General features: G+C 42.7%; 1 protein-coding gene across 2 annotated transcripts in view; it reads left to right on the top strand.

The window, feature by feature from the left end:
• LOC137380147 (protein shisa-5-like) overlaps positions 1-14715 on the top strand; it is a 92295-nt gene that overhangs the window by 14791 nt on the left and 62789 nt on the right. The window contains exon 2 of one of the 2 annotated variants that reach the window (XM_068051859.1): positions 921-981. The exons of the other annotated variant lie outside the window; for it this stretch is intronic. Within the exon in view, the coding sequence (XP_067907960.1) occupies positions 921-981 (61 nt within the window). The remainder of the gene's footprint in view (positions 1-920; positions 982-14715) is intronic. 2 annotated transcript variants of the gene reach the window in all.

Genomic DNA, 14715 nt, shown 5'->3' on the forward strand with positions numbered 1-14715 from the left:
CCACTGTTCCCCTTGGCGCTGCTGGGACTATGAGCCAATGGCCCACTGATTGCCTGGCAGTTCCATTAGGCAGGACTTCCTGCCTCAATGAGGTGGAAGTATCGTTTAAGACCAATTAAGGGCCCGGGGACTGTAAAATCCGGTCTGGATCCCCAGGCCCACCCCGGAGGCAGGTTCGCCACTGACTTTTTGGTCAGTGGACAGCTCCCGCCCGGCCACCGTAAAATTCCAGCCACTGTTATGTACGAAACGGATCAGCCAATTTGAACACAACAAGGTCCTACAAAAAGCAAAGAGGCATCTATTACTCGTTGAACTAATCCTCTCCAAGAATCACGACCTTCAGGAGAGGGAGAAACAGAAAACAAAAATAGGATAATTGTTAGAAAGAAGTCAACTTCTCAAACTTCTAACTCAACCAATTACTGAGCTAGGGCAAATTCTAAATATAACCAAGTTTGTACTGATCCCCAGTTAGTAAAATTCACTTAACGAGGAAACCTAGAATAACTCAGATAACTGGATACACACTAAAACATGCACATATCTAGTGGGAAAAGAAATGTGTCCTTGTCTTCTGACTGGAGCGAACAGGTTCAGAGTGGACGAAAGCTTATTTGGCATTACAGATGATGATAAATAAATCATTTAATGCACCTGTGGTTAAAGAGTTCTGTTGTAGGACACTGAACAGATTGAGGATCATGATCTAATTTTAAAATCTTTGAATCACTGAAACCTGTAACAAATTTCAGCTTCTAGTTAAATTGCATATCGATAGGTTCCTGCTTAATTTATCTTGTAAATTGACATATTCATCTACCTGTAAGGTTTGATAGCTGCACTTTTACTTCCAGGAATATCCATTTTGATATATATTTTTGTCTTTTTCTTGCCCCCCCCCTCCCCCCCCCCCCCAGTTTCACCATACTCTTGCGACGATCCTGATGATGAATCTGCTTACTGTCGTCACCAAAGTCAGTAAGTATTTGCATTTTATTTCAATAATCATCAGGTAGAATTTGAATCCTTTTCCAATCTGGTTATTTTCTTTAGAATGAGTTATACCAATTAAGAGTGGTGTGAAACAGGGCTGTGTTCTCGCACCCACACTTTTTGGGATTTTCTTCTCCCTGCTGCTTTCACATGCGTTCAAATCCTCTGAAGAAGGAATTTTCCTCCACACAAGATCAGGGGGCAGGTTGTTCAACCTTGCCCGTCTAAGAGCGAAGTCCAAAGTACGGAAAGTCCTCATCAGAGAACTCCTCTTTGCTGACGATGCTGCTTTAACATCTCACACTGAAGAATGCCTGCAGAGTCTCATCGACAGGTTTGCGTCTGCCTGCAATGAATTTGGCCTAACCATCAGCCTCAAGAAAACGAACATCATGGGGCAGGATGTCAGAAATGCTCCATCCATCAATATTGGCGACCACGCTCTGGAAGTGGTTCAAGAGTTCACCTACCTAGGCTCAACTATCACCAGTAACCTGTCTCTAGATGCAGAAATCAACAAGCGCATGGGTAAGGCTTCCACTGCTATGTTCAGACTGGCCAAGAGAGTGTGGGAAAATGGCGCACTGACACGGAACACAAAAGTCCGAGTGTATCAGGCCTGTGTCCTCAGTACCTTGCTCTACGGCAGCGAGGCCTGGACAACGTATGCCAGCCAAGAGCGACGTCTCAATTCATTCCATCTTCGCTGCCTTCGGAGAATACTTGGCATCAGGTGGCAGGACTATATCTCCAACACAGAAGTCCTTGAAGCGGCCAACATCCCCAGCTTATACACACTACTGAGTCAGCGGCGCTTGAGATGGCTTGGCCATGTGAGCCGCATGGAAGATGGCAGGATCCCCAAAGACACATTGTACAGCGAGCTCGCCACTGGTATCAGACCCACCGGCCGTCCATGTCTCCGTTATAAAGACGTCTGCAAACGCGACATGAAATCGTGTGACATTGATCACAAGTCGTGGGAGTCGGTTGCCAGCATTCGCCAGAGCTGGCGGGCAGCCATAAAGACAGGGCTAAATTGTGGCGAGTCGAAGAGACTTAGTAGTTGGCAGGAAAAAAGACAGAGGCGCAAGGGGAGAGCCAACTGTGCAACAGCCCCAACAAACAAATTTCTCTGCAGCACCTGTGGAAGAGCCTGTCACTCCAGAATTGGCCTTTATAGCCACTCCAGGCGCTGCTTCACAAACCACTGACCACCTCCAGGCGCGTATCCATTGTCTCTCGAGATAAGGAGGCCCAAAAGAATTAAGAGTAGCAGTTATCAATTGTTGAGCTCGTGGTTTTGGGTTGCTGGTCCCCAACTTGCAGTCCGAGCAGCAACATCAGTGTGTGGGGAGGAGCGGGGGAAACTCTCAACAAAATGCAGATTTCCCCTTGTTCTCCCTTACAATCTGCTAACAAAATCGCTGAAGCCTGGAACGCATAGTCAATTTCTGAGCAAGCAATTTCATTAGTAAGCTGTCTTAATTAAAAGAGGAATTTCATTCTCCATGTTGATTTGCAAAAAGGTGAATATCAGTCAGGTTTCTGGCCCCTCAAGCCTGCTCTGCCATTCAATAAGATCATGACTGATCTTCTACCTCAAGTCCACTTTCCCGCCCTATCCCCATATTCGTTGATTCCCTTACTGTCCTAAAATCTGTTCTGCGTCTTAAAGATACTGAATGACTGAGCATCTGCAGCCTTCTTGGGTAGAGAATTCCAAAGATTCACAACCCTCTGAGTGAAGAAATCTTCCTCATCTTAGTCCTGAATGGCTGGCTACCTATCCTGAGACTATGACCCCTCTTCTAAACTCTCCAGCCAGGGGAAACAGCCTCTCGGCATCTACCCTCTAAAGTCCTCTAGGAATTTCTTTTGTTTCAATGACATCTCCTCTTATTCTTCTAAACTCCAGAGAATGTAGGCCCATTCTACTTGATCTCTCCTCATAGTACAACCCTTTCATCTCAGGAATCAATCTAGTGAACCCTTGCTGCATCTCCTCGAAGGCAAATATATCCTTCCTTTAGATAAGGAGACCACAACTGTACGCAGTACTCAAGGTGTGTTGTCAGGAAAGCCCTATGTAATTGCAGTAAGATCTCATTACTCTTATACTCCAACCCCTTTGCACTACAAGTTAGCCTACCATCTGCTTTCCTGATTGTTTGTTGTACTTGTGATAACTTTCTATGATTCCCGTACAAGGGTCCCCAAATCCCTCTTAATACCAGCATTTACTGGACTCTCACCTTTTAAAAAATATTCTGCTTTTCGATTCTTCCTATAAAAGAGAATAACTTTACATTTCCCATATTATACTCCCATCTGCCACCTTCTTGGCCAATTACTTATCCACTCTATATCCTTTTGTAGCCTCTTAGAATCATAGAATGGTTAAAGCACAGAAAGAGGCCTTTCGGCCCGCTTGTGTCTGTGCCGGCTCTCTGCAAGAGCAACTCAGCTAGTCCCACTTCCCCACTCTTTCTCTGTGGTCCCGCAAACTTTTGATCTTCAGATAATGATCCAGTTCCCTTTTGAAAGCCACCATTGAATGTGAATCTCTTTGCATCCTCCTCGCAGCATACTTTCCCACATTGCTTTGTATTGTCAACAAACTTGGATACATTACACTCTGTCACCTCATCTAAGTCATTGATATAGATTGTAAATAGCTGAGGCCCAATTACTAATTTTTGCAATATCCCATTAGTAACAGCCTGCAAGCTCAAAAATAACCGCTTATTCCTACTCTTTGTTTTCTGTCTGTTAACCAAACCTCAATCCATGCTAATATATTTACCTCAATTCCATTAACCCTAATCTAGTGTAACAACCTCTTGTGTTGCATCTTACTGAATGCCATTTGAAAATCTTGATATACGACATCCACCGGTCCTCCCTGATCTCTACCTTGCTAGTTGCACCCTCAAAAAACTGATAGATTTGGCAAGCATGATTTCCCTTTTATAAACCCGTGTTTGACTCTGTCTAATTATATTATGATTTCTAAATGCCCTGTTACCACTTCCCTAATGATGGATTCTAACATTTTCCCTACTACTGATGTCAGACTAACTAGCCTATTCCTTCTGCCTCATTTCTTGAATAATGGGGTTAGATTTGCTACCTTCCAGTCCAGGGGGATCGTACTGGAATCCAGGAAATTCTGAAAGATCAAAACCAATGCATCCACTATGTCTGCAGCCACCTCTTTTAAAACCCTAGGATGTTGGCCACCAGGTTCAGAGAATTTGTCAGCTTTTAGTCACATTAGTTTCTTCAGTACTTATCTTTGCTTAATTACTTTAAGTTCCTCCCTCTCATAGACCCTTGCTTCCCCGCTATTTCTGGTATATTTTTTGCGTTAATTACAATGAAGAGAGATATAAAATATTTATTTAACGTCTCTGCCACTTCCTTATCCCCCATTATAATTTCTCCTGTCTCATCTTCTAATGGACCCATGTTTACTTTCACTAATCACTTCCTTTTGACATACTTGTAGAAACTCGCATCCACAACCATCAGTTCCTGCCCTTGTTACATTCTGTCATCAGTGATCAACCTTCAAGTAGGCCTAAAGTGCACTTGTATACAAATATGTGACAGAGATGAGGAGAAATTTTTTCTCTCAGGTCGTGAGCCTTTGGAATTCTCTTCTTCAAAAGGTGGTGCAAACAGAGTCTTTGAATATTTTGAAGGCAGAGGTAGATAGATTCTTGATAAGCAAGGGGGTGAAAGTTATTGGTGATAGGTGGAAATGTGGAGTAATCAGTTCAGTCATGAACTTATTGAATGGCGGAGCAGGCTCGAAGGGCCGAGCGGCCTACTCCGGCTCCTAATTCATATGTTCATATGTTTCATCTATATATTTAAATCCATCATCTACATATATAATCTATATGATATATTAAAACTCATGAGTTGGTAACATTGCCATATACACAGTATAGCGAAATCAGTGGTTAACTCTGTAATGGTAATCTTATTATACCCACTTTCTGCAGAAATGGCACTGTAACAAAAATAGCAAAAACACATCATTTCCTCTGACTGGCCACAGAATTCCTTTGAAATTCTCCTTAAAACCTACCTCTTTGACAAAGCTTTTAGTCACCTGTCCTAATGTCTCCTTCATTGATTTAGTGTCCATGCAAGTTGTTGAGATTCACTCACAGTGAATTTACGCACTCACATTTAAGAAGTATTTAGATGAGCATTTGAAACGCCATAGCATACAAGGCTACAGGCCAAGTGCTGGAAAATGGGATTAGAATAGATAGGTGCTTGATGGCCAGCCCAGACATGATGTGCCAAAGGGCCTGTGTCTATGCTGTATAACTCTATGACCAGTAAATTCAGTATAATAATTGCTGTTCCTCACTTTTTCTTGTCTTGATCAGGAGTTTTCTCAATTCACCCATAAAAAATGAGTTTTAATAGTTGGGCCGTTCTAGACTTACAGCAAATAATTGCTTAAAGGAGGACCAGTTGGATTCTTCACTTCTTATCATCTCCAAAGGTGGACTTGAAAACTGATTTTCGGAGTGCTGGATTTCAAAACATTTCTTTACGTCTTTTTTGGCCTGTATTTTAACTGGTAATAGTTTGGATTACAGCAATTAAAAAAATGAGATTTTTTAATGTTATTTGGAGGGGAGGATGAAAGGTGGTGATGCAAGGCAGGTTCATTTGCACCAGAAGCGGAGTGGTCACATTCAATCTTATTGTATTTGGAGACCTAGATGAATTTAGTTGGAGATGTTCAAGGGGAAGTTGTTGTGTGTGCTTGTGAAGGTGAGGAATATTAATGTTTCAGTGTTGAGTGCTTCAAGGCATGGCATATATACAATTAAACAATTTATTCTACCCCAACAATATCTTAACAACCTGCTCTGAGTGAGATTGGATCAAGAGATAAAACATTGGTAGTTCTGTGCTGTGGAACTGAATTGAGGCTGTTCAAATCCCTTTCATTATAAGACCCTTGCAATAGAGAATAGGCTTTCATCCCAATAATCTAACTTGGTATGTCATCCAGATTCCAGTGCCCTCTACTCTTTACGCCACATCTTGCAATGCTCACTAAATTGGCAGATATAATTGGCAGTTGGGCAAAACTGCCCAAAGAAAGTTGATGTTATGGCATTGGCTAGAGACAAATAATTCTTTATAATGGCCCGAGTTGAAACAAATGAGGAGTGGATTTGTGACTGCATTTCCTGGGAAAGTTACAAGTTGTCATTACAAAGTTAATATGTGTTTCCAAGTTGCAACAAACCTTCTGCTACAGTATTAACAGTCCAGCAAACATCATTTGTGTATTCAGCAGTGAATTCTGAATGTTATCACACAATTGATTTAACAGGATATTTGGAAAGGCAGAGCATGGAGAAAGCACGGCTTTTTCTGGAGGTGTGACTTCACCTTAACTGGCTCTTTTGAATCTGTTTTACAAAATACTGTTTGCAAATTGGTATGTTTGCTCATTCTTAAGAAACAACCTGAAAAATGACAGCAGTTTCTATGGTATTTTCAAAGAATTATTCAGAAAAAATGCATGTATATTTTCTATCTGTTCCCCTTTTCTCCCCCATCAAATGCACTAAATTTGGCAGCTCTGCTTCTCCCCATCATTAACCTATTGCAAACAAACCGGGAAATGCATAGACCTGAATGTTGTAGTCAGCAGTGACCTAAAGGTGCATGAAACAGCACGGTGCCCGCTACAGGGGATCTGGATTCTGTGTAAGCAGAACAAGCTGCTAGTGTCTCCTCAACCACTCCAATTGAAGAATCCTTGCTGAGGCATGTAGCGTCTAAAGCAGGAAGTGTAAATTAGAATAATTAACGCAGTGTAAAATCATGTACAGAAAGTGAAATAAAGAGAAGGAAAGAAAAATGGGATGAAGAGTGAGATAAAAGAGACGGGAAGAAAACGTTTTTAAAAATAGTAGTATTTTGAATGGGCAACCCCTGAATTTTTCCAGTGTGTTTAATGGGAACCTAGTGGGTAAATATGGAAACTTCATATTTGGTTGTCAGCTCTCAGTGAGGTAGTGGGTTAGTGAAGCTTGTGGTGAAGCAGGGTAAATTGGACAGCAACTTCCTGATTTCCATATTTAGATGCGCATGTGCTAGAAATTTCTGTCCGGTTTATCCTTAATAACGGTGAGCGCTGATAGCCTCACTGCTGTTCCTACTTCAAAATCTGGGCCAATGTCTTGAGCAAATGCATGTTTTAGTTTTGCTTTTCTCTCCAGAAACATTGGGACTGATTTTGTGCTCATCCCGACGGCAGGTGTCGTGGCGTAGGGGGGCCAGATAATTGGGGCAGAATTGTCCGCCACAGATACCGACAGCAGGAATCCCGGTTGTGATTCTCCCTCGGGTGGGATAGGCCGACGACGGCCTTCCTGCTCAGAGGCCAAATAAGGGCTTCTTCCCGCCGCCGCTGGGATCTTACGTGGGGGGGTGGGTGGGTGAGGGCCTCCGCCACACAGGAAGGACAGCTTGAAAATTGAGGCACCCTCCGTCCCTCCTTCATGGGCAATTTGTGGCCCACGAAGGACCCCTACGAGGAATAAATATATCCCCACGGACCCCTCCCCCTGGACCAAATGCCCACCAGCCCACCACCCCGGAACCTTCCAGACTGGCACCGGTGACCCCGCCTCACCTACCTCTTGTCCGAGGTAACAGTGCAAGGCCTGGGCCCAAGGCCTCTGCAGTACCAGCAGCAGCCACTGCTCCCGGTGGGACTGCCGATACTACTGAACTGCCAGCCCTGTGATTGGGTGACAGTACCTGGAGGCGGGATCCCTGTCCCTATTAAGTGTCTAAAGGGACGGGGATCCCGCCTCCTTAAACTTTGACCCCAAAAGACTGGAGGATCGCTCTGGGGGGGAGGGGGGGTTCAGAAAAATGCAAACGTGGGGTTCCCCCGAGTTTTCAGCCTGGCGCCGGGAGCCCCTCCTCCTGCACAAAGTCCAGCCCACTCAGTGGAATATTGATCAGAGTTTAAAAAAAATTGATAAACGTTCCACAGTTTCCCTTTGTTTAACCTTTGGGAGTGTGATGGGCGGCACAGTGGCGCAGTGGTTAGCACCGCAGCCTCACAGCTCCAGCGACCTGGGTTCAATTCTGGTTACTGCCTGTGCGGAGTTTGCAAGTTCTCCCTGTGAACCGCGTGGGTTTTCGCCGGGTGCTCCGGTTTCCTCCCACAGCCAAAGACTTGTAGGTTGATAGGTAAATTGGCCATTATAAATTACCCCTAGTATAGGTAGGTGGTAGGGGAATATAGGGAAGGTGGGGATGTGGTAGGAATATGGGATTAGTGTAGGGTTAGTATAAATGGGTGGTTGATGGTCGGCACAGACTCGGTGGGCTGAAGGGCCTGTTTCAGTGCTGTATCTCTAAATAAATTATTAAAAACATTTTTTTGGTTGGCGCAGTGGTTAGCACTGCAGCCTCACAGCTCCAGGGACCCAGGTTCAATTCTGGGTACTGCCTGTGTGGAGTTTGCAAGTTCTCCCTGTGACCGCGTGGGTTTTCGCCGGGTGCTCCAGTTTCCTCCCACCTCCAAAGACTTGCAGGTGATAGGTAAATTGGCCATTGTAAATTGCCCCTAGTGTAGGTAGGTGGTAGGGAATATGGGATTACTGTAGGGTTAGTATAAATGGGTGGTTCTTGGTCGGCACAGACTTGGTGGGCTGAAGGGCCTGTTTCAGTGCTGTATCTCTAAATAAATAAATAAAATAAATAATTTTAAATGTGCTAAGTGTGGGAATGTTGGGCACCACTCCATGAGATACAGGCAGCTTAACTCCTAAATGATTCACAGTATGTTTCCACTGCTCTACACAAATGCTTGTGCCAAAAATAAACAGTGCTTGGTAATCATTACTTGTACTTAATCTACACCATCCTTTAATTTTGCACATTCTATCTGATCTGGAGTAGGTGTCTAAAGATGCTGGATAAGGTTTGAAACCTCATTGCTGGTTGCTGTTGCTCTATAGGATAATGTCTTAACTGAAACATCATCTGACTATTATAGAGCAAGTTGTGAGGAGTGCTGTATTGTAACCACTAGGTATTGTAAGCACTACTTTGCAGCCTGAAAGAGGAAAGTTCACAATATTTCAATGGGCATACGTTCTGACTTACAAGCCCATGACAAATTATTACAAGGTGGAATTTCTACCGAGTAAAGACAGTTGGTCTTATGGACGTCCTTGCTACTGTACAGGTACCCTGTTCACATTCTTCTACCATGCTGTTTTCCCCTTCTGCACTCTTTTTGACAGCACATTTACAGCATTTTTCATGTAGTGGTTTTCAGTGCAGCAGGGAAAAGGAATAGATGCTTAGCCATGGTAGAAGAAATCACCAGAAATTTGGTCAAACATAATGAATTTTAAGAAGGCTTAAAGTCAAGAGATGGAGAGTAAGACAGAAAGTTCTAGAGATTGAGTCAAAGTGCAGTTCTCTTATTTAAGCCTTTAAAAAAAGCACTAATAAGCTCCTGACCTCAAAACATGATCAGTGCTGATATCCTAATGTCCTCCATTGACCATATGAAAAGAATGCTGTTTGAAAGGTCTTTTTAGCTATTTTGGGATTGTTTTCTAGCATCTCTGCTCAAAAATTATGCACATTCAACCTTATCGGAAGCTGCTTCCAAGAGGAGCAAGCCCTGTAAAGCCACTTCTTCAAAAGGAACAGTCCTACTCCTTGCTTTCCTTTCTACCATTGTCAGTTTTAATGGGGGAAAATTCTGTCTTCAACAACATGGAGAGCAGCTTTAGAGGGCTGGAAACAGTCCTTTAAAACTGCTCTTGCCAAATATCCTGCCAGTGAACCCACTACATACACTGTGCATCAGTTGATCTGCAGAAATGTTTTGCAATATTACTCAAATGAGTTGAACTTGTGAAATGATGTGCCTCTCTCTCCTACAGCTGCTCCGTCTCCACCACAACGGGCCACATAAGTACTCTACACTTTATATTTGACAAGAGTCAAAGGCTGTGTCTCTGCGATGGATAGCTCTGGTGTTGATGCGAACCTGCCACTACGCTGTTCATAATCCCTGACTTTAAATATGAACTCCCCTCCCAGCCAACAGTAACAAAGACCTGCATTTATATAGTGCTTTTAGCATAGCAAAATGTCCCAAGGTGCTTCACAGATGCATTATCAAAGAGAATTTGATACCAAGCCACATAAGGAGATATTAGGACAGATGGCCAACAGCTTGGTCAAAGAGGTAGGTTTTAAGGAGCCCCTTGAAGGAGGAGGGTGAGGGTTTAAAAAATGCTTTCATTCATATAGCGCCTTTCATAACCACCAGACATCCCAAAGCACTTTATAGCCAATGAAGTACTTTTGAAGTGTAGTTACTGTTGTAATGATGGAAACACGGAAGCCAGTTTGTGCACAGCAAGCTCTCTCAAACAGCAATGTGATAATGACAAGATAATTTGTTTTTGTGATGTTGATTGAGGGCTAAATATTGGCCAGGACATTGGGGAGAACTCCCCTGCTCTTCTTTGAAATAGTAGCAAGGGATATTTTACATTCACCTGAGAGGGCAGAAGGGATCTCAGTTTGACGTCTCACCTGATGGACGGCATCTCTAACAATGCTGCCGTCTCACAGTACTGCACTGGAGTATCAGCCTTGACTTCACAACATTATGACACAGTGGCAAGAGGGCTACCAACTGAGCCACAACTGATGTTAGAGAGGCAGAGAGGTTTAGGGAGGGAATTCCAGAACTCGGGCCTAGCAAATGAAGGCAGTATCATTTAAATGTATTGATAGTATAGCCAGGAATCTCCACCCTCGCAAAGTATTTAAATAAGCTGCACTTTAGACTGTCGGGTATGCAGAAGGTCCATTGGCCCCTCGAGCATTTTTTAAACTTGGCCTGATCCCACATGAAGTAGATTGATCTTCTATGGGGATTTAGCATCATTCCACTCCATCACCAGGCTAGGACCAACTCTGCAGTTGGACTTTAACCTTTGCTGTATTGTTCCAAGTTGGCTTTTACTTTGCAGTGGCACTACAACTGCAGCTAGAAATTACTTTTCTGGATTGTTATTCCACGATCAGTATGAATGACAAACAAGAAAACTTGATCTCAATGAAAGTGTGCCCTTATATTTTTCCATCTTGGGCTCAGTTTTTCTTTGCGTTTTCTGGTTAAATTTGTCCCACGTATTAGCTAGGCCACATTCAGACTACTATGCACAGGTTTGGGTGCCCCATTCTATAAAGGGTTTAAAGCTATAAGAGAGTGTACAGTGTAAATTCGCCGCAATAATACCAAAATGGAGAAGCTTGAGATGCTGGGGTTATTTTCAGTGGAGCAGCAAAGGTTCAGAAAATGTTCATGAAAGGTTTTTTAAATTTTTGAAGGGTTTTGATTGAGTTAATAGGAAAAGACTATCTCCACAGTGCTGAGAGATCATCAATTAAAAATTGCCACATCGAGAGTGACGAGAATAGTTAGCAGAAATTTCTTTACATAGAGTATTTTTGCAACACAGAAGGTTTTGCCACAGGGCAGGGTTGATGCCAAGACCATTGCAGTAATTAAGGGACATATTTTAGATATTAGATAAATATTTGAATCAGAGGAAGATCCAAGGTTATGGGGAAAGCTTGGCGCGGAGTGATTAGTTTTGGAGCCCAGACATGGTGAGTTGATTGGCCCAATTTCTGTACTGTAACCTTTGGTTTTTATCTAACACAAGCAAAGGGAGCACTTCGGTTGGTTGTGTCAGTTCAGCAAATCATGTGTCCTGATGCAAGTGTGTAATTCACAGTGAGCTGGCTCTATTTTTAAAAATATTTCATATGTCCTTTTATGTGCAAAAATAAAAGAGGGAAAAATACTGCCTAAGATCAAATTTTCTGTTCCTGCGCTGACAAGCTCCATGTTTGGAAGCTGGGGCCCTTGCTGTTTGTAGTGTACGTTAATGATTTAGACGTGAATGTAGGAGGTATGATAAGTAAGTTTGCAGATGACATGAAAATTGGTGGTCATAAATAATGAGGAGGAAAGCCTTTGATTACAGGACGATATAGATGGGCTGGTAAAATGGAATTTAATCCTGAGAAGTGTGAGGTGATGCATTTTGGGAGGATTAACAAGGCAAGGGAATATACAATGGATGGTAGGACCCTAGGAAGTAGAGAAGGTCAGAGGGATCTTGGTGTACGTGTCCATAAATCACTGAAGGCAGCAGCACAAGTAGATAAGGTGGTTAGGAAGGCATATGGGATACCTGCCTTTATCAGCCGAGGCATACAATAGAAGAGCAGGGAGGTTCTGATGGAGCTGTATAAAACTCTCATTAGGCCACAGCTGGAGTACTGTGTACAGTTCTGGGCACCACACTATAGGAAGGATGTGATTGCACTGGACAGGGTGCAGAGGAGATTCACCAGGATGTTGCCTGGGCTGGAGTATTTCAGCTATGAAGAGAGACTGAAAAGGCTAGGGTTGTTTTCCTTAGAACAGAGAAGGCTGAGGGGGGACATGATTGAGGCATACAAAATTATGAGGGGCATTGATAGGTTAGACAGGAAGAAACTTTTTCCCTTGGTAGAAGGGTCAATAATCAGGGAACATAGATTTGAGGTAAGGGGCAGGAGGTTTAGAGGGGATTTGAGGAAAAAAAATTTCACCCAGAGGGTGGTTGGAATCTGGGACGCACTGCCTGAAGAGGTGGTAGAGGCAGGAACCCTCACAACATTTAAGAAGTATTTAGATGAGCACTTGAAACGTCATAGCATACAAGGCTATGGGCCAAGTGCTGGAAAATGAGATTAAAATAGCTAGGTGCTTATTGGCCGGCACGGACACGATGGGCTGATGGGCCTGTTTCTGTGCTGTATAACTCTGTGACTCTGTTTGATAAATCAACTTGAAAGCTGAGGCACGAAATGGTATATAAACATGGGAGAACAACATGTCGAGGAGGCTCTAGCGTTACTGTCCCAAACCTGGAGGAAGTATAAAAGTTTCTCAATTTATGCTGTAGTTATGCAAAGTACCTGTGGTTTGAAAGTACCTCATGCAGCTGCCCTTTCACAATTTACCTTGTGTCAATGCAGGAGATAGCACAGCCTGTTTACACTACACTGTTTGCATCGATGCAATGCTAAAATCTACTTTCCACTGATGCAGACTATTTTTAGTTTAGCTCAGGCCCTCGCAGAACTGTGCTCAGTAACTCCTGTAAACTTAATTCTATCTCCACCCCCAACAAATAATTTAAGGAGAAATGGGCATGACAGATCAAAATGACATCTATTTTCATAATCCGATTTATGCTGAGAGAAATTGCTGGAACAATCAAATTGTCTAATACTCATTATTTTGGTTTTTGACCGCGAATTAATTAATTGGGTACATTATACTGTGGAATATTCTCAAGATAGTTTCAAAAAACTCAATGGCAGTGAATATTTGGCTGCAATTTCAACATCTATATAAGTATTTCATGCTGTTGTACTGGTTGTTCTTCATAAACTGTTCTTATATTGCCTTCCATGTCTCGGGAGAGTGAGTTAACCACATTTTACCATTTGTAATCTGCAGCCAGCCTTCCTGTACTTTATGCCCAACATTCTGTGTATGCGCAGACTGGGCCGTGACACTTTGATCCGTGCACATAAGCAGATCAGTGGATTGTGGCGTTGGAGAGAAATTGTAATGTGTATGTGTGATAAGATCATATTGTTGCTGTCACAGATGTGTTTTCTGCTCCTAAGGAACCCATCAGTGATCAGAAAGACTCAGTTTTAAAAAAAATGTCTTTGATTTGAAGTATTGCAAAGAAAATGTGCTACATGAGCCCAATAACTCAAGAGCGAGATGCCAAAAAAACAATGTAAAAACAGCTTAAAGTTAAATGATTGATTCTGGAATGAGCACAGAACTACATTTGCCTACAGATTGATGCTGTTATGCTTTGCCCCCTCCTGTGGGTGATAGAAAATGTATTTTTGAACTTGTAACTGGTTCTATCTACTAACTGGTTCCATGGTTCCGTTCTATTACGTTTCTCATCACACTTTCCCTCCAACTGATGTTGTAAACATGTTTATCTGCAGGCTCCATTATGTATACTTGACTGATTTTGACTAATTGAAATCACTTATTGCATTTTTTAAAAATATCATTCTCAGGATGTGGGTGACGCTGACAAGGCTGCAATTCATTGCCCATTTCTAGATGTCCTGGGAAGTATTGATACAACAGGATGGCTTGCTAGGCCACTTCAGAGAGTAGTTAAAAATCAACCATGTTTGTGTGGGACTGGCGTCACATATAGGCCAGACCAGTTAAAGACAGCAGATTTCTCTCCTGAAAGGACATTTTTGCAACAATCTGACAGCTTAATGGCCACTTTTTACTGATAAAAGTTTTCTATTTCCAGATTTTTTTACACTGAATTCAAATCCTCAAACTGCCATAGTGGAATTCGAACTTGCATTCTTTGGTCCAGGCCTCTGGATTACTAGTCTAATACTATCGACACTACCCTTATTGGGGTACAGTTATTTTGGGTGCTTCCTATCCAGGTGATGTCCTAATAAATATGGTAGCACCTGGAGTTGCAGACGTACTGAGTAAAGTAAATCAAAAATGCAGTTGAAATGGAACCTGTGAATAAAACCTTTTTGGAACTT

This window comes from Heterodontus francisci, chromosome 19, assembly GCF_036365525.1.
Source record: "Heterodontus francisci isolate sHetFra1 chromosome 19, sHetFra1.hap1, whole genome shotgun sequence".
In the NCBI taxonomy this organism is placed as follows: Eukaryota; Metazoa; Chordata; class Chondrichthyes; order Heterodontiformes; family Heterodontidae; genus Heterodontus; species Heterodontus francisci.